At 57.2% G+C, this 19,821-nt stretch overlaps 7 protein-coding genes across 7 annotated transcripts; 4 read left to right on the forward strand and 3 right to left on the reverse strand.

The window, feature by feature from the left end:
- Positions 1-567: 567 nt before the first annotated feature.
- Positions 568-1,032, forward strand: THITE_2085544 (uncharacterized protein; the record flags this gene model as incomplete). The annotated part of the gene is made up of 1 exon (XM_003650326.1): positions 568-1,032. The coding sequence occupies one exon, from the start codon at positions 568-570 to the stop codon at positions 1,030-1,032; it is 465 nt and encodes a 154-aa protein (XP_003650374.1).
- A 2,262-nt stretch (positions 1,033-3,294) lies between these two features.
- On the reverse strand, positions 3,295-5,020 carry THITE_2109747 (uncharacterized protein). The gene is made up of 5 exons (XM_003650327.1): positions 4,920-5,020; positions 4,828-4,866; positions 4,630-4,733; positions 3,577-4,568; positions 3,295-3,507 (listed from the first exon to the last, which is right to left on the reverse strand). The coding sequence occupies exons 2-5, from the start codon at positions 4,862-4,864 to the stop codon at positions 3,444-3,446; spliced, it is 1,197 nt and encodes a 398-aa protein (XP_003650375.1). The 5' UTR covers positions 4,865-4,866; positions 4,920-5,020; the 3' UTR covers positions 3,295-3,443.
- Positions 5,021-5,746: 726 nt separating this feature from the next.
- Positions 5,747-6,871, forward strand: THITE_109093 (uncharacterized protein). Its single transcript, XM_003650328.1, has 2 exons — positions 5,747-6,322; positions 6,390-6,871. Exons 1-2 carry the CDS (start codon positions 6,188-6,190, stop codon positions 6,546-6,548), a joined length of 294 nt encoding a protein of 97 aa, XP_003650376.1. The 5' UTR covers positions 5,747-6,187; the 3' UTR covers positions 6,549-6,871.
- Positions 6,872-6,950: 79 nt separating this feature from the next.
- On the reverse strand, positions 6,951-8,930 carry THITE_2109750 (uncharacterized protein). Its single transcript, XM_003650329.1, has 2 exons — positions 8,707-8,930; positions 6,951-8,641 (listed from the first exon to the last, which is right to left on the reverse strand). The coding sequence occupies exons 1-2, from the start codon at positions 8,822-8,824 to the stop codon at positions 7,059-7,061; spliced, it is 1,701 nt and encodes a 566-aa protein (XP_003650377.1). The 5' UTR covers positions 8,825-8,930; the 3' UTR covers positions 6,951-7,058.
- A 695-nt stretch (positions 8,931-9,625) lies between these two features.
- On the forward strand, positions 9,626-10,649 carry THITE_2109753 (uncharacterized protein). The gene is made up of 2 exons (XM_003650330.1): positions 9,626-10,074; positions 10,147-10,649. Exons 1-2 carry the CDS (start codon positions 9,840-9,842, stop codon positions 10,557-10,559), a joined length of 648 nt encoding a protein of 215 aa, XP_003650378.1. The 5' UTR covers positions 9,626-9,839; the 3' UTR covers positions 10,560-10,649.
- Positions 10,650-11,290: 641 nt separating this feature from the next.
- THITE_48675 (uncharacterized protein) lies at positions 11,291-12,013 on the reverse strand (the record flags this gene model as incomplete). Its single annotated transcript, XM_003650331.1, has 1 exon — positions 11,291-12,013. A coding segment is annotated over one exon (723 nt), but the record flags the coding sequence as incomplete, so codon positions are not given.
- Positions 12,014-13,233: 1,220 nt separating this feature from the next.
- On the forward strand, positions 13,234-16,853 carry THITE_135489 (uncharacterized protein). Its single transcript, XM_003650332.1, has 2 exons — positions 13,234-14,323; positions 14,390-16,853. Exons 1-2 carry the CDS (start codon positions 13,390-13,392, stop codon positions 16,471-16,473), a joined length of 3,018 nt encoding a protein of 1,005 aa, XP_003650380.1. The 5' UTR covers positions 13,234-13,389; the 3' UTR covers positions 16,474-16,853.
- Positions 16,854-19,821: the final 2,968 nt, after the last annotated feature.

Genomic DNA, 19,821 nt, shown 5'->3' on the forward strand with positions numbered 1-19,821 from the left:
AGGTCGCCTTAGGTAATTTTCGCTTCCCCAGTCCCCTCCGCACCGGATTGCTACGGTCCAAGCTCCGGCCTCGTGCCCGTTTGGCCTCGAGCGCAGAGCCCTCCTCTGCGCATCCTCCGCGAGGTCGAGCGGTGCAAACCACAACAGCAGTTCTTAGCCTCAGCAGTCTGGTTGCCGTTGTGGTACAGTCTTCCGATCATCCATCCATCCCCTCAGCCTCCCAATGTCTTAGATAGTGCCCAAGTTGTTACACCTGGCTCTCTCTGAGAATCACCGTCGTGCGCAAGCCCCTGGGAAACAAAGAAAGACTTCAACAATCTCGTTGTTTCCCTCACCACTTAGCGGCACATTCCCCACCGCCAGCTTGGGGGCGCCCACGCATATCCTCGGTTCTCTGGTGCGTCTGCTAAAATCTAGACGGCTTCCATGTTTGGAATGCTAACCATCTCGCAACAGACTCCAACTTGCGTCACCCTGTTTGCTGTACGCTTAGACGCTCGGTAAACAAACAGCACATCACGGGCCGTGCAAACTACCCTCGGGGAAGTCTCCCATCCAGACCACGGAATGGACAGTACAGGGCATCCGGCTGCTCCGTCCCGCCCGCCGGGCCCTCCGCGCCGCCCATTGCGGAATATCAACTTCGACGCCCTTCATCCCACCGAATTTCAGACGGACATGCAGTTCTTGACGGCCAACTTGAACTGGGTGACCTTGCCCTGCGGTTTCGCCAGTCCGCGCTGGCCCCAGTCCTTCGTTCCTAACTGGGTCGTCGAGGCGCTGAAACTGCCGATCGTCTCCATACCCCCGGAAGACGTGCGAACGTACCTGACGCCGCGAGGACGGATCAGGAGCACGCGGTTTGCCGTCCTCTACGTCAGGGCTGTTCACCTGAACACGAACTTCATGCTCGTGCCGCTCCCCATCTTGGAGAGTGAAACCCACGGCAACTTGGGTGTGAGCATGATCATCGGAAGGGGCTTGCTCGACAGCTACCTCAACTGCGGTGCCGGCGTACCCTATCTTTTTTAACAGCTTACGTTGCGATCAGAGTCTCTGATCGCTAAAGGGACGAATACGCCATGATCTGTTAATGGACCGATAGGCCTGCCATGCTGACATTGCGGGGGGTTTTCCCCTCCACACGCTGACACACCTCACGACGGCTAAAACCTTGGGGAAGATGTCCATTACATGAGAATGGACAAGGCAGACGGCCGCTGCCGCTAAAAACTGCGCTCGGCCGTCTATGCTCCTTGGTTTTATGATTCCGGTGTTGGGCTGAAGCGAGGATGATGGTTTGTTTCAAGGGCAGTTGTGTTTTTGCTTACTTATACCAGGTGCACGCTCTGTCCCCCGGACATTGAGCCAACGCGCTGCCATGCCTGCACTTACTGCAGCAGCAGCGCAGCCCTGGACCTTGTTACGAAGCATTTCTTCCAATCTATTGCACTTTCCGCCATTCTTTCTTTTTTTATTTTTTTTTTTTAATTTTTTTCTTTTCACGTCTGCGAGAGCATCAGATTGGATACTACGCTCTGCCAGACTATATATAGCATGCTATTGACTTCTCAGCCGTCAACTGTGGCATATTTTCCCAATCGTTGTGACATTTCAAGACTTCTCTTGAGTTTGCGCATTTACACAGCCCAGGAAAGCGATCCCCTGAGCTCCCTCTTCTGGATCTCTTGACCCGAGAAGCCAGCAAACCGGGGAAACGTGGTAACGCGAAGGTAGGTCCAATTCCCAACGGTCCCAGATGCCCCTTTCCCTTGACTGCCGTGTATGTTCCAATGACCTACAACGGTTGTCCGGCTTGCTTCGGTTGGCAACAGGATCCCGGGTGCTCTCTGTTGGTAGCCCCGTCCTGCCCCCCTGATCTCAACAAGACGCGAGATCACAAACACACTTCAAAGCAGTGGGCTTGCACAATAAACGAATATTTGGAATATCATGCTCCCTCAATTCCTGTTCTTCTCCGCATCATTTTAGGCCAGTTGCAGAGCAGAACGGAGCACAACGAGTCGGGGGAGAAGCCCTTCTCCACGGCCGGGGTCCAGTGTGTCCGAAGTTTCGACTTCCCAAAACGGAAATATGTTTTTGTGATGGACCAATCAAATGCATGTATCTGACCGGTTCCCTACCTTACCCCCGGACCGTTCCCCGGTGTCGGTCGGCGGCCGTGGCTCGGCTCGGCGCTAGCTCCTGCTTCTGCTGTCAAGACACGCAGAAGAGGGGTAAAACAAGGCAACCTTTCTGCCACCGTCGTCAGCCAGTGAACAGCGACGCCGCGATCCCTGCTGACCAGTGTGTCAAGCGACGGACTCGCTGCGATCTTTTGAAGCACCGCCCCCGCATTAACTCGACCAGAGCGTCTTTGTACATGTACTTCGACGGTACATCCATACGGCCAGAGGGCTGATCGGGGAAGAGGGCCTTGCGGCCCTGGAAATGAGAGAGCCGCGGCTAGGCTGAATGGAAGACGCAGAGGGGCCTTCGTTGCTCCTTTTGCCAAAAAGATGCATACGCACTCAGGCTGCCGGCGTGTGTGCCGGGCTGGGCTGGGCTGGGCTGGGCTGAAGAAGCGGCTGGCGGTGGTTGACGAAATGCGGCGGGAGGCTTGGGGCATCGAGGCTGGTCGCCTACCTAGCTCACTCACTGCCGCTGACTGACTGGCTGGCTGAATGGGTAAATACGCAGGTAGGGAGTGGAAAACGAAAAACCTGGTCGTGGAGAACCTAGGATACCAGCATGAAGCCAGGCTAAGAACAAGGTAGTCCTGAGAGTCAACGGCTTAATAACGGCACTGGCATTTAGTGCTATTCCCGGGCACGTCACCCCAATGCTGTACAACACATTGCTAATACCAAAGGCGAATAACCGGCAAGTTGTACTCATTGGGGCTTCCCGTTCGAGTAATGAGGGACGGCTCAAAGATTCAGGGACCGGCGGGAAGGAAGGCACAGGGCGGGACGCGAGACACAGCGCGAACCCCTGCACCAAAGAGCTTCCCACAGCCGCGGCAGGATCTCGACTCCAAGACTCCTAAGCTGTATGACGTAGACTTGCAGACAAAGCTGGTGGGTTCTTCAACATCACAGGAACATAAATCTCGAGCAACAATCACACCGAAAACGCTGCTCTGAATTCCACTCGAAGACCAGTCGAATCCGATCAAGCAAAACAAACGTTAAATCCTCGTCTCCTCCAACGCCAAGCAGGGAGTTCAAGACACACAATTGCGAAGCCGTGAGTGGAGCCACAAGTTCCGTGTGCCTCTAAGCCAGTCTCAAGAGTCGTCATAGAAAGGAAGGTCGTCAAGCGAAGCTCCTTGCGCAGGACCACCCGTTCCGATGACTGAATGCATCTGCGTGTCAGGGGCCGTTTCCCCTTGGTCATTTACCTCCGTGCAAAGAAATCCAATCGGTATGCCACCCCCTCCATCACTCCTTCATCTTGACGTAGTTGCTCGGGAATATCCCGTGCCTTGTGCCAATCATGCCCGTCCTGTCGCAAAAGTCAGTCAGCATCATTCTCCTCCTCGAATCTCCCAGCATTGGAGAAGAACAAACGTACCACCAGTCGTTGTCGCTGTCCGTCTTCTTCAGCACGGTGATGATATCGCCCTTCTTGAACCCGAGATCGCCCGGCTGGTCCGGCTCGAAGTTGTAGAGCGCGATGGCCTCGTTCTTCTTGAGCATGGCCTCCTTGCTGGCATAATTCGGTTTCGGTGCTGCCGGCCGTCCGGGTCCCACCTTCTTCTCCGTGCCGTCGCCAGCCGCGCCTGTCCCGCCGTAGGTGTCGTTGAAGGTATTCGACCTCGAACCCTGCCCAAACGACCTCGGCTGATCATAGACGTCGTCCTGCCAGGTTGTCGACCGCTTCGGCCGGCCGAACTCGTCGTGCGCCGGCCCGCCGCTGACGTAGCCCTCGTCTCGCGACTGTCCCTCCCTGTACCCCGGCCCGGTCCGGTTGCCCCAGATGACCTCGTCGCGGTGGTCGTCGTAGATTGGTATGTCGTTGTACATCCTGTCGTCAATGGTGCCCGCCGACAGGCCATTGAAGATGCGTGAATTGAGGATGCTCAGGAGCGGCGCGGCCTGCGGCGGGGGCCGCTCGCCGCCGGAGAGCAGCTCGCGCGCCGTGACCGGGCGGCCGTACAGCTTGGCGTTAGCATCCCTGCGCTCGATGATGACCGACCCTTCGAGCGAGACGCCCGCGAACAGGCCCTTGGTCTTGGAGTAACTGAAGACGGCGGCCACGCTGCGCAGCGAGGCGGCGCCCGCGGCTTCGGCGTTCCTGCCGACGGGGCCCGCGGCGACTGACACGTTCCCGCCGAGCGTGAGGGAGCCGGCTTGCGAGAAGGTCTTGACGGCGCTCGAGTCGTTGAGGATGAAGACGAAGTCGGTCAGCTCAAAGCCAATCTGCCCGCCGAAGCCGGCACCGCCGGTCGCGATTGCCGAGGGGGCGCTCCAGGAACCGTCGTGGAGGCGCGCGACGACGAGACCGCTGCCGAAGCGGGCGGAGCCAAGGAAGCCGGCTTTGATTACTGTGAGGATTGCAAGGCCCTGTTGCGCAGAGGCGTTTAGAACGGGGAAATCAGCGTAAGGGATGAACAGCGTGGCCTACCTTGGCGCTGGCGAGGACCGACGGCGGGATGACCTTGTCGGGGCCAAACGCTTGTCGGGGGTCGATGAACGAGGACAGAATCTTGCCACACTTCTTGCATTCCGCTGCGATCGAAGTCAGTCAACGTGTCGCAAGAAACTCCAGCTGACAAGATGGTGTGGGAGGTGGCGACCGGGCGGTAGGTACGGGGAAACGTACACGCCAGAGACGACGGAAGCGGATTGTGGATACCCATGGCTGCTGGGTGAGCGCACGATCTAGGGGGAAGACACTGCAAAAGGGAGGCGGACTTCGAGCGCGCAAAGGATCGGGTCCGGAGTAGGGATCGCGAGGTGGTATGGCAGTCAGAGGCCGCCTACGTCGCACACCAAGTCCGTATTCCGGTCGTGAGCCGGGAAGACCAAGGTAGGTGGGGCAAAGGATCTGAGCGCGAATTCGCTTCTCGGATACTCCAGATGGAGCGATGCGATTGCGGCCAGAAAGTCAAACGGAGTAATGACACCTCACAGGAGTTATAATGTTATATTCCTACAACAAGCAAACGAGAGGGTTTTGTTGCGACGAAATTCAGAGGCTGCCGCGCGTTCGTGGCAGGCGGCGCTGGCGGCACAGACGGAAGCTTCCAGGTTCCCCGCAGCAGGCTGAAGTTGGGTCCACACACGCCCAGGACTTCCGTTAGTTCATAACAGGGGACGAAAGTTACGCTAGTATTCTTACTTTACTGCGGACGGTAGAGATCAGTAGAGCGAGAGATCATGAGAACGGATCAAAATCCCCCTAACCTGGCAGGTATCCAGCTACATACGAGGTTGGAAGTTCAAGGTAGTGCTTTTCCTTTATTTTCAACCTTACACTCATTCCTCGACAACGATCTGCGGTACGGAGTAGATTGTGACCGTGACTACCCGTCGTCCAGATACACTGAGGTAAAGTTACGCTGTAACGTATCCGTAATCACAATGTTTCGCCTACCGCTAAAGTTCCCCATACAGCACGTGCCTTGGAGTGGGCTGACATCATGCAGCGGAGCAGCGGGAGATATGAGCGCCACAGAGTGGCTGAGCCACATGACCGCCAAGCCGGCTTCCCCTGGTCGCAAACGGCCAGCCCCTTTCATGAACGTCTGGGGATTGCGTCGCGAGTTGCCGCAGAACCCCAACCAGCCTCGAGCCTCGAAGCAACCAAAGTTCTAAGGAGCAGCACCCGCTCCTCAGCCGCGCTCAATATCGCCGCTTATTGACGGTCGCGCCGATATCTCGCGCATTTCCAAACCTGGCCATCAGCGCTCATCAACAATCCGAAACACCGTCCCAGAGCCTGGCGCATCTCGACGAACCATCAACGACTGCGACCCCACCGAATCGTCAGTAGCCAGTTACCTACCTAGGTAGCTATCGGAACAAAGCTTTGCGTGTAGAAGTTCTCCAAATCCAGTCTTCTTCACCCGTCACCGCGCCCCCTTCCCGCGCGAAAGCCGAGACGCACCACTCCACCCACCAACTTGAAACGATCGTCAAGCGAGAAGTTAGACAGACGACAGGCGTCGACAACAGCAAAAATGTCCGAGGCCTACGAGCGCGAGCGCCAGAATAACGCCCGCTTGGATGAGCTCTCGGCCAAGGTCTCGGCCCTTCGCGGCGTGACCATCGACATCTACGACAGCGCGCGCTCGCACGAGGTGATCGAGTCGACGGTGCGTTGCGCCATTCTTTCCCTTTTGTGATTGTAACTGACCCGGTATTTTTTTACTTTCTCTCCAGAGCGAGACCTTCTCCTCGATGACGACACAGCTCAAGGGCTCGGCGGGCCGGCTGGGGCGGATGGCGGCGTCCGGGAACAAGGTGGCCATTTTCAAGCTGTCGGGCATCATCATCGGGACCGTGCTGGTGCTGTATTACATCTGGAGGTTGTTTTTCTAGGTCAGGTTCGGTATGGCATTGAGATGGGCGCGGCCGAGGCGGTTTGGTCGTTCAGACAGCCGGGCTCCCGGCGTGTTTCGGATGCGGAGCGGGAGCGGGAGTGGGTCGGGGATGGGGATGTGGTGCTGTGTGGTCGTTCAGGGCACGGGCTGCTGGTATGGTAATGCAGAGCTGGGCAACGCAGTGGGTGGTGCATGGCACGGGACTTGGGATACAATACCGCTTTCCGTGAGGGTTGGGCTTTGGGTTTGCGCGGGCATAGCAAGGCGTTGGGCGTTTCTTGATGGCGCACATTTATCCCGGAAAAGAAGTAGATACATACGCGTTGGTCAAACGGGATCAGATGCAATGGACGGTTTTATATATTCCTCCACACGAGGGTAGAACCGACCTCTCCGTTTTTGTCTCGCTTCCCGCTATGCAACCTGCCATATGTTCACTGAATCGCCCTCATCCTGATTGCGTGCCTGTCTAACTTAGCTTTCGATTCTAGCCGACAGCGTAAGCAGCTCACTGCCAGACGTTGGAAAAAAGATCATCACTCCCTCCAAACCCTGCTGCCGGCGTGGATCCGTTCCCAGCACTTGGTGCCGTTGTGCTGCTCGTCCAACCCCCGAACTCCTCGTCTGCCGCTACCTTGGGCGCAAAGCCTCCCGATGGGCCAGGAACGATGGGCTTGCTGGCGAGCGATGCCCACCCAAGATCGTTCGCTGCGCTGGCTGTAGCGGCCTTGGGCGGCTCTGGGGCGGCCTTGGGGGCTTCCGGGGCAGCCCAGGCATTGCCACCCCACACGTCGGAATTCGACAAGTTACTGGCGCCGAGGGAGCCCAAAGAGCCGAGGGGATTGGAGCTCGCCGTTGTAGATGGCGCCGGAGAAGGCTTCGTCTGGTTAGCGGAGAGGTTGAACACGGATGTAGTGGTGGTTGTCGTGGCCTTGGCCAGCGCCGGCTGCGGGGCGGCGGCGGGGGGCGGGGAAGATGCGGAAAGATCAAACAGATCACCCAAGGCAGAGGAGGCGGGTGCCGGGGCGGGTTTAGACGGCACCGCAGACGAACTCATAGATCCCCAGCCGGATGGGCTCCCGATGGACTGCTTGGACTGGTGAGCGGACGCTGCGGGCTTCGAATCGAAGAAGCTGCCACCACTCAGACCGGAGAACGCGGAGCCGCTCGATTGAGGTGCCGGCCGGGAAGCTGTGAAAGACCCAAGGCTGGAGAAGGCATCGGGTTGCGCTGGTTTCGGGGACGGCGAACTGGCGAAGCTTAAGTTACTGAAAGCATCGTTAAGTCCGCCCATTGAGCCCTGCGTCTGCGGCATGCCTGAAGGAGAGGGCAGCCCGCTCAACGACCCAGACGGAGCGTGCGAGGGCTGCGGGGCAACTGGCTGAGGCTGTGGTCGCGGGGCTGTTGCATAAAGTGAGAGAATAGACTGCTTGAGATCAGGACGTGACTGGGTTCCACCGCTTGCTGTCCCCGTTGTGCTCGCCGGCCGCGGCGGCACGGCCGGTTGGGTTCCCAGAAAATCCAACCCCAAAAGAGAGTCTTTTGTACTGGTCGCCTTCGGCGGGGCGGGATCAGATTTCGGAGGCACCTGCATCGCGGCTGGGCCGGCCGTGCTCGCTCTTGGCGGGACCGGTACAGGACTCGGGGCCGCGGCCGGGACCGGATCAGCTCCGATAAGATCGGGCTGCGGGGTTGCAGACTGTCCGATGGACGCCTTGCGCATGGATTCCCTCCGGTCCACGTTCTGCTTCTCCTTGACAACGCTTAGCGGCACGTCGTCATCGCCGTCCGCATCGAGCGTCGCCGGATCTGGCATGGGCCCATCCATTACCCATCTCTTTAGCTCATACTTGGTGCGGATAAAGTTCTCAATCTTGGCCTCGGATGGGATATGGCCAGGTGCTAATTTCGACTCCCAGTACTTGTTTGCGCGCGCATTACCCCAGTTCAGGATGCTCTGCAGTTGCTCATCGGTCCAGGCGTCTAGGTCGACGGATTTAACTCGGCTGATGTGTGTGCCCATTCCGCGGTGGATGCCCGAGCAGCGGATGCAGATGAAGACGCCGAGATTCCAGCTAGCCCATCGCGGGTCTGCATGTGCGCATCTGTCAGCATCGCTGCTTCGGCGCAAGGGGCAGCAAAGAAGCAGCACTCACGCTTGTTGCGCTTGCAGTCGGCGCACACCTTGTTGGCCTCTAGCTTGAGCAGGTTCTTGATGGTCTGTTGGTTCTGCGCTGCCCGCTCCGCAGCGGGGTTCGGCGGGCGGCGCGACATGGCGGCGAGGCGGTAGGACTCAGTGATGGCGAGTGCTGTGTTGGCGCGAGGTTCTGTCGAGTTCGAAACAGCTGGCGCATGCAGTTGAGGTTGCCCGATAACGTTGAGTTCCGGGTTAGGGGTGCGGGACCCGGATAACAGGATGCGGGACGGTAAAAGGGGATAAGTGGGGCTTACGTTATATTCGGAAATACCTCGAAGGAAACGTTATCGTGGAGTTGGCTTTACGGGCATACAGTGGCGAGTTGCGGCAGCACCGATAGCTGCACTCTCAACCCTTGCCATGCTGGAACGAAAAGCATGCCCGTCGGCTCTAAGGAAGACAGAGATTCCACCAGGGCAAGAACCTGCAAAAGGAACTTTGGATGCTCAACGGGATTATAACCTTTGCGAATGTTTTGCTTCTCCCGAAACACTAGAGGAGCAGTGTAAGACGCATCTCGCGGCAGAACCAGCAAGCAGTATTGGTACGATCAGCGCTCCGTAATTACGCACATATGTCCATGGTGTATGATAGGTAATTTATCCCGAGGGGCAATCTGGACTCAATAAAGATACCTTGCGTTACCACAACGCGTCCAGGCTCACGATGCTGTGTAATGAAGCTAATTCATGTTTTCGAAATCTGGAATCGTACCGTGTATGAACGGTAGATTCTTGATAAGGAACAGATCAAAGAAAGGGAACGAGTACAAGTCCGTAGGCCCATGTAAGACGTTTCACTGTGGTAACAGGGCAATTGCGGCGAAAGATATTCATGATGCCGAAAATTACCACCTAGCTCTGACGAAGCCCCGTATTGCCGGATTGAGGACGCTGATTCCAAAGCGCATCCAACACAGCCTCAGCTGCCAACTCAGCCCAAGGCGTGATTTGTCACTGTTCATCCCACTGTAACGATTTCATGCTTCACTCAGGGCTGGTCCCGAAACGGCCTACATTCTGAAAGCATATAAGCTCTAGGTTATCCCCCAAGGCCAGCAGCCCCTGAATCCCATCTGCACCACAACCCTTCATGCGCGCGCGACTCTTCCGCGTCCTGCTCACACTCTCCCAACTCACACGACCAGCCTCTTTGCGCCAGTCCCCACGAGCCGCAAGAGCCCCGATCATCCTCAAGTCCATGCCCTCTATCCCCTTTCTCAGCGCTCTATTTGGCAGCTCAGCATCGACCGCCAACAAAAACACCATGACATCATCCTATCCCGACCAGCGAACCCCAGAGGAATGGCGCGCCGTCCTTAGCCCTGGTAAGTCTCACCCTGGAAACAGCCATCCATCCCATGCCGAAAGATACAAAAAACCATACTAAAAGCCACCAGAACAATTCCGCATCCTGCGCGAGAAAGGCACCGAGCCGCCCGGCACGGGCGAGTACGACAAGCACTACCCGGAGGCGGGGGTGTACACGTGCGCGGGGTGCGGCGCGCCGCTGTACCGGGCGCGGCACAAGTTCGCGTCCGGGTGCGGCTGGCCGGCCTACTTCGACAGCATCCCGGGGGCGGTCGCCCGGCACGAGGACCGCTCGTTCGGCATGGTGCGCACCGAGATCGTGTGCGCCAACTGCGGCGGCCACCTGGGCCACGTCTTCAAGGGCGAGGGGTTCCCCACGCCGACGGACGAGCGGCACTGCGTGAACAGCATTTCGCTGAAGTTCGTCGAGGATGAGGAGGTGGTGGTGGAGGGGAAAGGGGCGGTTGGTGAGGGGAAGGGGGGAAAGGAAAGTAAAGCTTAGCTTGAGGTCAGGATGCAGGTAGCCATGAATTCTAACGAATGATGAACAAAGAAAAGAAGGTTGGGAACTCGCAGCGCTGTATCAAAAGTGCAAACCACCTGTAAAGATGGGATTCCTCAGATTCGCCAGAACTGTCCTAGACGCTGCTTATCTCATGCTAAATTACCACCAGTCGGGCATCAGAAAACATAACCGCCGACTCGAACCTCCCTCATCTTTTGCACCGCGGCGACCACGATCTCCTCCCAGCGTTGTGTGAACTCTCGCTCATACCTCGACAAAGCATCGGAAACATCTCGTGAACTTTCTGTCGAAGCCAAGGCGATCTCTCCTCTCTTCATGTAGTCCTCCCATAGCCTGCTCGCTTCGCACAAGCCTTGATGTTGGATCTGCGAGATTCGGAGTAGCACATTGTCCTCGATCTCCCGATTGACCGGATGTTCGAGCAACGTCGGACTTGAACTCCCAAACAAGGCACCATCGAACGATCCACTGCCCATTTCTGGCTGCGAGAAGCTGAATCCGCCCCTTTTCTCTGAGCCGGCGGCGGGGGCGGAATCATGGTTCAGGTCGCTGAGCCCGTCGGTCAAGTTTGGCTCCGAAGTGTCATCGGTTGTATGGAATCTTCGAAGGCTGGGTCGTTCCTGCGTGGGTTGAACGTCTCCTGGGGCGTTCGACGTCACGCTCAACGGCGTCTGGGCCCGGTCGCCTCCTAGCTTCTCCCCATTTGTGCCGAAATTTGACGACCTGACTGGGAAGGGAGCCGAGTCGACACCGGGCACACTAGAAGACAGTGCCCGACCCAGGTACCGAGCTCTTGAAGAGTGCAGGGCATCGCCGGTGCTGGCTGTCTTGTTGAAATGCTTCGAGACGGTGTACAACCTGGTGCCTTGGTGCTCCAGCGATGCCGAGGTCCGCCTCACCCTCGGACGAGCTGAAGAGACTGAGCCGATTTTGCTAACTTTGTATATACCCTCTCCCAGAATCCCGGGAACGCCCAGAGTCGTCGCCGGCCGAGACGGTACAAATGCTGGCGACCACGGTCGAATGCCTGCTGAGAAGTCTGCGGGTTGCCCTAGCGGCTGACTAGGAGGGCGGTGGAGGAGGACGCTGTGTGGATACCTTTCCAGATATGATGAGGAGGTGCCTTGCGAGCTTGATGTGGCGGTCAAAGAGGAGGCTGAGTTCAGCTGTGGCGGATTGCTGGGGGGTCTGTATAAGGATGGCGTGTTCTGGCCAGGCGGTGTCCATGCACCGAAAGCAACCGGTCCTGTTGTGATACTACCGTCTTGGCCGTCCTTTTCATATTCTATTTCGATGTCTAGGGCGTGGAATTCACGTATGACTCTCTCGAGATCAGAGGCTTCCCGTAGGGTGATTCGCAATGTAGAGGAAACCTGAGTTGAGTACAGTAAGCAAGGATTGCTCGTCTCGCCATAAGCCAGCTGAGGCATCTCTCACATTCTCCGTGCCCTTTGGATAGCAGAGCATGAGCGAACATTGGGACAAGGAGCAAGTGACACGGTGGCGGCGGACTGGGTCAGCCTCCAAGCCCGCTGAAGACGGCCTAAATTCGGCCAAGTCCAGCTTCACCTGTCGCCACGCATCAGTGTGAGCGGCCCACGGGTCTGGCTACCAACTTTGTACTGACCAGTTCATCTACCTTGTCCTTGACGTGAACCATCAGGAAGTGGCGCCAAAGTGGCATTCGCGGTCGTGAACCGGTGTATGGCCTCCGCGGAGCCAGCTGGAGCTGTGGCTTGAGTACCAGTTGAGGTTTCTTGTATGCATTCGGCCTATCATCCATGCAAATGCTCTCCAAATCAAACCGGAGTATCGTCCGCCTGGCATGCGTCGAGTCCTGTGACGCGGACATCTTGGCAGTTCGCGGCGGCTAGAACGAGACGGCATTGAACGTCGAGGATCCGGTGGACACCGCAGATGATCAGTCGGAAGTGTTGTCTTAACCACCTACCTAAGTGAGAGAGAAGCGAGAATTAAGCGACTGGAATCTTAGCTTGGGCTGCGAGTGCCCCAGGTGTTGCTCCGGTTGGAGGGGTGGAAGGAGCAACCGGGAGCAGTTCACATCCTCCTTAAGGCTGTGGCTGTTGCCGGGATATTAAGGTAGCTTAGGTAGTCAGGCATTTCTTTAGAACTTGGAACTAGCAAACCTACCTCACTTTCTCCTGGTGAGTTCACTGAGATTTCGTACACCATAGGTTTCATAATCGATCAAACTGATGCTCTATTTTCTTTGTGGTGAAGTTGTTCTCGCTGGCAAGTTCAGCAGTCACCCGGATGCTAGGGGCAATGTATAAATGAACGGGTAATAGTATTGAGCCTTCATACTTTCGGCATCAATTTCAGCCCAGCTCTGTCATGACAGACTATGGTGCAATGAGTTCCGTTCACTCCATTCAACAGAAACCCTCCATTGCCTGCTCGACTCAAAGGGCGGTTGCCAAATCTCTCTTGATTGCTGGTATGGTCCGTGCGCGGCGCTAGCGCCGTTGCAGCATGGCGTGGCCCACAATTCCCCCAGCAAGCTTATCAGGGTGCACGCCAAAAACTTCCAGGTTCCTCCAAACGCCAATCGCCGCCTCGCCTAGCACCTCGCGTCGCATCGCGAAGTATCTATCGCGTATTTTGCAGCGTGCGCGGGACCGAGAATTAAGTCGATTGCAATCGGCTTGTCTTCCAGCAACATTCCACGTATCCCATCTTTGAATTTGAGTACCTAAGAAGCACTGATCATCAATTTGTTTCGCGCATCTCGCCGACTTGTTGCGCGCATCGATTTTGGGCGCCGCGCTGCGCTCCAGGCGCCAAGATGGCCCCAACGAAACCCACCGTTGAGCACACGGTCGACCGCACCCCCGAGTATGAGAAGTTCATCGAGGAATTGCGCGCCTTCCACGAGAAGCGCGGCACGAATTTCGACCCTGAGCCCAAGATGGGCACAATCACCGTCGACCTCCTCAAGCTCTTCAAGTACATTGTCGACCATGGCGGCTACGACAAAGTGTCGGATGAGAAGTTGATGTGGCGGAAGATGTGTGAGGGCCTGGGCTTGATGCGACACAATGCGCCGGCAGATGCGTATACCTTGAAGCAAATTTTCTACAAGAATCTCGCCGCATACGAAATCAAGACAATTCACAACAAGGAGCCTCCTCCGCCCGAGATCCTCGAATTCACCACCGCCAAAGGCGGCGGCCTTCTGACGAGGACGCTCGAAACCTTCCAGGCCAAGAACAAGCCTGATCGCGAAGGCTCTACTGAAGACGGCACGCCGAACAGGGAGCGGCGCACCGAGGATACTCCCACTTCTGGCCGGGCGTCTCGGGGACTGAGGGAAGCCCCGCCCCCAAGGGTCATCTTCCATCCTGATACCGGCCCGTCGCGAACGTCACGGCACTCCTCAGGCCAACAATCTGGGGCGTCCGCTTCGACGACGCACTCTCAGGCTCAGGCTCACCCGCAACACAACTCGCAGCCGCACGCCGCGCCGGTCACGATGCAGCAGAACCACCCGCACCCCAGCCGCGGGGGTCCCTCTCACGGTTACAACGCTCCAGGGCCTGAAATGAGCAACCCGCTGGTACAGAGCTACCAGCCCGGCCCGCCGATTCAGGTGCCGCTGCGCACTGTGGACACTCCAGCTAGCAACCCGGATTCGTTTGTAAAGAAACAGCGGCTTTTGCGACAGCCAGCCGGTCCAGTGCCCAATCCCGGCACTCTAGTGCGCAACTCTGTCCCCATGGGTGGGTTATCCTAGACCCCCAGGCCGAGTGCATCTCAATTTCCTTGCCATTGCTAATGTTGATTAGGGACGCTTGATGGGCCCAATATCTATGAGAGGTGCCTTCTAGCTCTCCGTTCCGGGATCAAAGAAGAACAGGCTTTCGGCCTGAATCACCTCGTGAAGATCTCGTACGAGCGGGGCGACAAGTACAAATTCTCGCAGTTCAGCGGTCTCGCAGAGGGCTTGACCGAGTTCGCGCTGGGCGTCGGGAATATGTTTTTCGAGATCGACTGGACCATCTGCAACGACCCAGACGCCGACGAAGGCGACCTGGGCGAGCTCGACGGTATCAACGGCACCGCCGACATTCTCGAGAGGATTGCCCAGCTGAAACCGAAGGACGTCCATGATAACTTCCAGCCCGCTGAGTTCACCGACCAGCTGACGTTGGTCACCGAGGCGGTCCTGACCATCCGGAACATGGTCATGCTTCCTGACAATGCGTGGTTCATGGCCGACTACCCACCTATCAAGGACCTACTCTGCATTCTTCTCCACCTTCCACCGCTGGATCTTGTCGTCGAGCTGAAGCACTGCGCCCTCGACATCGCGGAGCAGATCACCCCTTTCCTCGTTCTCGATTCCGAGGATCCGCTGTATCAGACGTTGTTGGCGCAACTCCAATCGTCGGACCGTGGGATCATCCTCACTTCCCTTCGGGCAATCGGCCGCATCGCCATGAACCACCCGACCGAGACGAACAAGCTGGGCGGCGTCCCGCCCACTGTCCTGCAGTCCCTGATGGACTGGCTCCTGCTCAATGACGACGAGCTCGTGGATGCCTGTCTTGATTTCCTCTACCAGTACACGGCCGTCGTCGCCAACCTGGACGTCTTGTTGGAGGCTACCAACGTCGAGCATCTGGTCGTACATCTCGTCCGACTACTCTCGCATGGGGCCAAACGCTTCCAGCGAGAGGTTGTCATAAGCGAGGCTCGCGTGGCCTACGAAGTATCGGCTGAGCGAGTCGTGCCGATCCCTAGGGACCTCCAAGAGCGCCTGCTTGGTCTTGAAGAGCCCGATCGCTGTTACGGATGGCTTCGGTGCTTCTTCGAAGAGGACCCCGATGCCCAGATTACCCAGATCGACATCTGGCAAGCCTACAACGCGGCATTCCTCGAACCGATGAGGCGGATGGGTCGCCCGATGATCAACGCCGCCGAGTTTATTAGACACATAAGCACTGTCTATAAGAACGCCGGCGCTCAGGTCATCCGCGAGGGACCCAACGGGGAGATGCAGAAGTTCATTATGCGTGGAATCCGCCCTCGGCCCTTCCCGATCACGCCGGAAGGGCAAGCGTACTTCCAGTGCCAGTGGCAGCGCGCGCCCGGCCCGCAAGGCCAGCCCACCCGATGCGGCGTTTGGAACCTGACCGCCGAGAACATGTGGCGCCACATCCTGGTCGACCACCTGAAAGAAATCCCCGGCGAGGACGGCAAGTACCGCAACCGCGAGGCCGCGTTCGCTTGCCTCTGGGACGACTGCACCAAGTACCCTAAGCCGACCACCCTCCACCTCGCGCAGCTCATGACCCACATCAAAACCCACCTTAGGGCGGAAGAAGCCCTGCGTTCCTCCCCCGTGATCAACCCGACCGTCGCCACCGTCGACGGCGCCGGACCCTCGCCCAGTCCCGGTTCAGGCCCGATCACGTCTCCGGCCAGGCGCGCACCCACCTTCCCCACCACCCCCGCCTCGGCGGGCAAGGTGCGTGTGGTCCGGCCCGCCAAGACGATCACTGTCACCGTCGAGGAGACGGCCAGCGCGCGCGACGAGCGCAACCCCGCCGCCGCGCCCCAGGCCGCCGGCATCCCGCTCTCGGCTGTGCTGATCCTGCGCAACATCGCCCGCAACGTGGTCAAGACGGCCGCCGAGGAGAAGCTGGTGAAGGAGAACGCCGCTGGCGCTGATGCTACCGCTGCTGCCGGTAGTGGTAAGGGTGATACTGTGGAGATGGGCGGGTGGAACGAGCGGCTGTTCAGGCCCGTTCTCCCGCGGCTGTGGGAGGTGTTCACCGAGAACAAGCTGCTCGCGCCTTACCTGACGAATCTGTTCCAGCTCCTGGATAGGGGCAGCGAGAAGGAGCGGTTCGAGTTTGGGGTGTGATGGTTTTTATTTTTTTTTCTCCGCCGGTATGGCTGAGAGCTGCACGACCAGCGTGCAGCGGTTGGAGGAAAGGAGAGATACGTGGTGACTTGGGCAGCGCGGGATAACATACATTAGCCCCAGCGCAAGAGGTTTTTCTGCAGATGGCTGGCGCTCTTCTTTCTACATGGGAAAGGAAAGGGGGATTAAAGGAACATGGGAAGAGGGCGGGCAGCGGAAAATCACCAATGTGGCGCGGGGAAACTGATGGCCGGCCTTGTTTGTGGATGCTGGCTGGCTGATTATCTTTGTAGAGTAATACCCTTCCTTTGCCTAGCGTTCCGGGGAGATAGGGGAAGGGTTAGGTATGGAATGTTCTGTATGGAATTAACGATCTTTGTAATGCTGGGTTCTTCCAGGGGGCGAGGGACGTGAAAGTAATGCGCCCTGACTATCCGACATGGTCGAAATCATGCATTCCGTAGATGAGCTACAGTACTGGTCGTGGATATGCCTGGTAGGTCATGTGCGGTCCATAGCCCTGGGTGCACTCGCCATGCTGGCGATCCGACGGTAACCTGTACGGTACGGTACGGGACAACAGATTCTTGCTGAATGAACACCTACACTACGCTCGAGCCATCCAGGAGTTGTGTCGCGCGCTTCCACTCACGATGGTTCCGTGGGGGGGAACCCACGCGTCCTGTACCAGAGATGTGAGAGACGGTACATGCACAACGATCCAGAATAGGCCCACGATCCAACGTCGCGCGGGACAGGCCGCCGCTAGTTACGGTCTGGGCCGTCTCGGGGGGCACGCGGCTGCGAAAACGGCAAGCGGAACGAGACATCGTGAACACACACCCATGGACGGTTAGCCGGTTAGCCGGCTGCAATTGACCCCCCCTCGCCTACGTACAGTAGGGCTGCATGCTGCGGTCCGGGTATCCGGGTATGCTGTGGTCCGAGCTTTTCGGGGTCTTCCAGGGGTACGAACGCTGCTTTGGGGGGGTGGCAAGAATTGAGGCTATCGTGAGATCTGGGGAAGAAGCAAGGCCCTTCGATTAGTGTTACCGGCAGGCCGGGAACGGGACGGTTTTTGCGGGCTGATGGCTAAAGAGGTCCCGCCAAGACTAATTTCGGCCAATTGTCGGCAATGTTTTTACAGCGTCAGTACCCCGCCAAGACCGCCAAGGGGTTTGCACTATCGCCACGGGTTAGCCACGGGTTAGTTCGCCGGGGGTGCAGGGGGCGGCGCCAGCCCCCCGCTGGTTAGGGTGAGGGTTATGGTTAGGGTAAGGGTCAAGGTTAGGGTGAGGGTTAACTTCGTTTTCTTTTTTTTCGATTTGGTTGAGGTTTCGTAAAGTTGTTGCAACGAGTCTTTGCGATTGTTCGTTGTTATGTTGCTCGAAGTCGTCGAGGCCCCGTCGCGGCCCCGCTCACCCCGTGGCGATTGTAAATACTTGTAAGCGGCAGTCTCCGAAATTAGTCTTGGCGGGACCTCTTTAGCCATAACCTTTTGCGGTGGCGGCTCGCTTGCTAGCATCGTGTGGCACAAACCGGGCGGTGTTCGTGGTCCGGGTTCGAGATCAACGGACGATCTTGCTGATGATCAATCTGCGGTGTCTGTAGTGTAAAGATGGACATCGGCGTGCGCGGGACGAAGATGAGCGCAGAGAAAACGTGAGGAACGTAGGCAACCTGAAGGAATGCAGAGCACACTGCGCTCATCTCCCTCCTCTGCTGTCCAGCACCGGGGGGCAAGCTCCAGCTTTCCAGCCAATTTGTGGCGGGTTGAAAACCCTAAGCGGCGCGAGTGGGGCGTTCAAGGGTTTCTGAAGTTGGGGTCAAAGACAAATACGGAATACATAAAAATCTTTCCTGCCTAGCTTGCCAAGACCGCCACACATAGGACAGAATACTCCCCAGAGGGTCGTCGTTAAAGAGGTCCCGCCAAGACTAATTTCGGAGACTGCCGTGTACAAGTAATTACAAATCGCCAAGGGTGAGCGAGGCTACCACGACTTCGAACATCAACAATGTAAAATCGCAAGACTCGTAACAACAACAACTTTACAATACTTCAACCAAATCGAAAAAAAAAGAAAACGAAGATAACCTATACTCTAACTATAACCTATATCCTCACCTTAACTTATATCCTAACTAGCGGGGGGCTAGTGCCGCCCTCTGTACCCCTGGCGAACTAACCCTTGGCGATAGTGCAAACCCTATAGCGATCTTGGCGACGTACTGACGGTGTAAAAACATTGTCGACAATTGGCCGAAATTAGTCTTGGCGGGACCTCTTTAACGTCTACCCCCCAGAGAGGGATTTCGGAGCTAGGAGGTTCCTAGTCGTTGGGCATGGAGGCTGAATCGTTTGGCTCTAAGATTCTCACCGAGCCCTGCAGCGTAAGGTGTAGCTAGTGTATCTGTTACGGACCGGGCTATACCCGGGCTGGGTATGTGGGGCTACGCCCAGGATCCACAGCGGTCCCATGACGGGCCCGCCACGGGCCCGAGGCGGACCCGCCTCGCGCCCGGAATAACATCGGCCCGAGCCCCCTGCACGCGAGCCCCTGAAAACTCTGCGCGCGAGAACCGCAGCCTGTACTTCTCCTTTTCTCTCCTTAAGGTAGTTGAATAGAACATCGTGCGCTTATCTGCAGACGCCATAAGGCCAGCACGTTACAGTATCTCCGGTTCTCTAGTGTATTCATCCATGCACCAACGGCGTCCTGTGTCGGCAATGATTACCGGTTTCAACGCGTTAGCAGAAAAGACTGAAGATAGGCTGCGACAGATCTTGTGGCCAGATGCTGCGTGGGAGGAGAGCGGGGTAACGCTCTATGCCGCTCTTCTTGTACGCCAAGTAGTTCAACAGCGTGGTTGGACAGGATGCGAGGGGTTATCGGGCTCCTCTTGTGCAGTGTTGGCGCATCCACTACTCTGAACATCAGGTAGTGTATGTAGTACACTAGCCCCATACCTCGTGTTGCGCGCCACTACACTGGTGAACACGCAAGCTGGGACTTCGTTCCGACAAGCGGCGTAGCGATCAGCAAGTTGCTAGCTCGAGGCTAAGTGGGGAGCAGGTTCGAGATTTTGAGGTAGACGTTAAAGAGGTTCCGCCAAGACTAATTTCGGCCAATTGTCGGCAATGTTTTTACAACGTTTTTACGTAGCCACGATCGCCAAGGCGTTTACACTATCGCCAAGCGGTTAGTTCGCCGGGGGTGTGGGGGACGGCGCCAGCCCCCCGTAGTTAGGATTTAGGTTATAGATAGGATATAGGTTATAGTTAGGGTGCAGGTTATCCTCGTTTTCTTTTTTTTCGATTTGGTTGAGGTATTATAAAGTTGTTGT

This window comes from Thermothielavioides terrestris, chromosome 1 (genome assembly GCF_000226115.1).
Source record: "Thermothielavioides terrestris NRRL 8126 chromosome 1, complete sequence".
In the NCBI taxonomy this organism is placed as follows: Eukaryota; Fungi; Ascomycota; class Sordariomycetes; order Sordariales; family Chaetomiaceae; genus Thermothielavioides; species Thermothielavioides terrestris.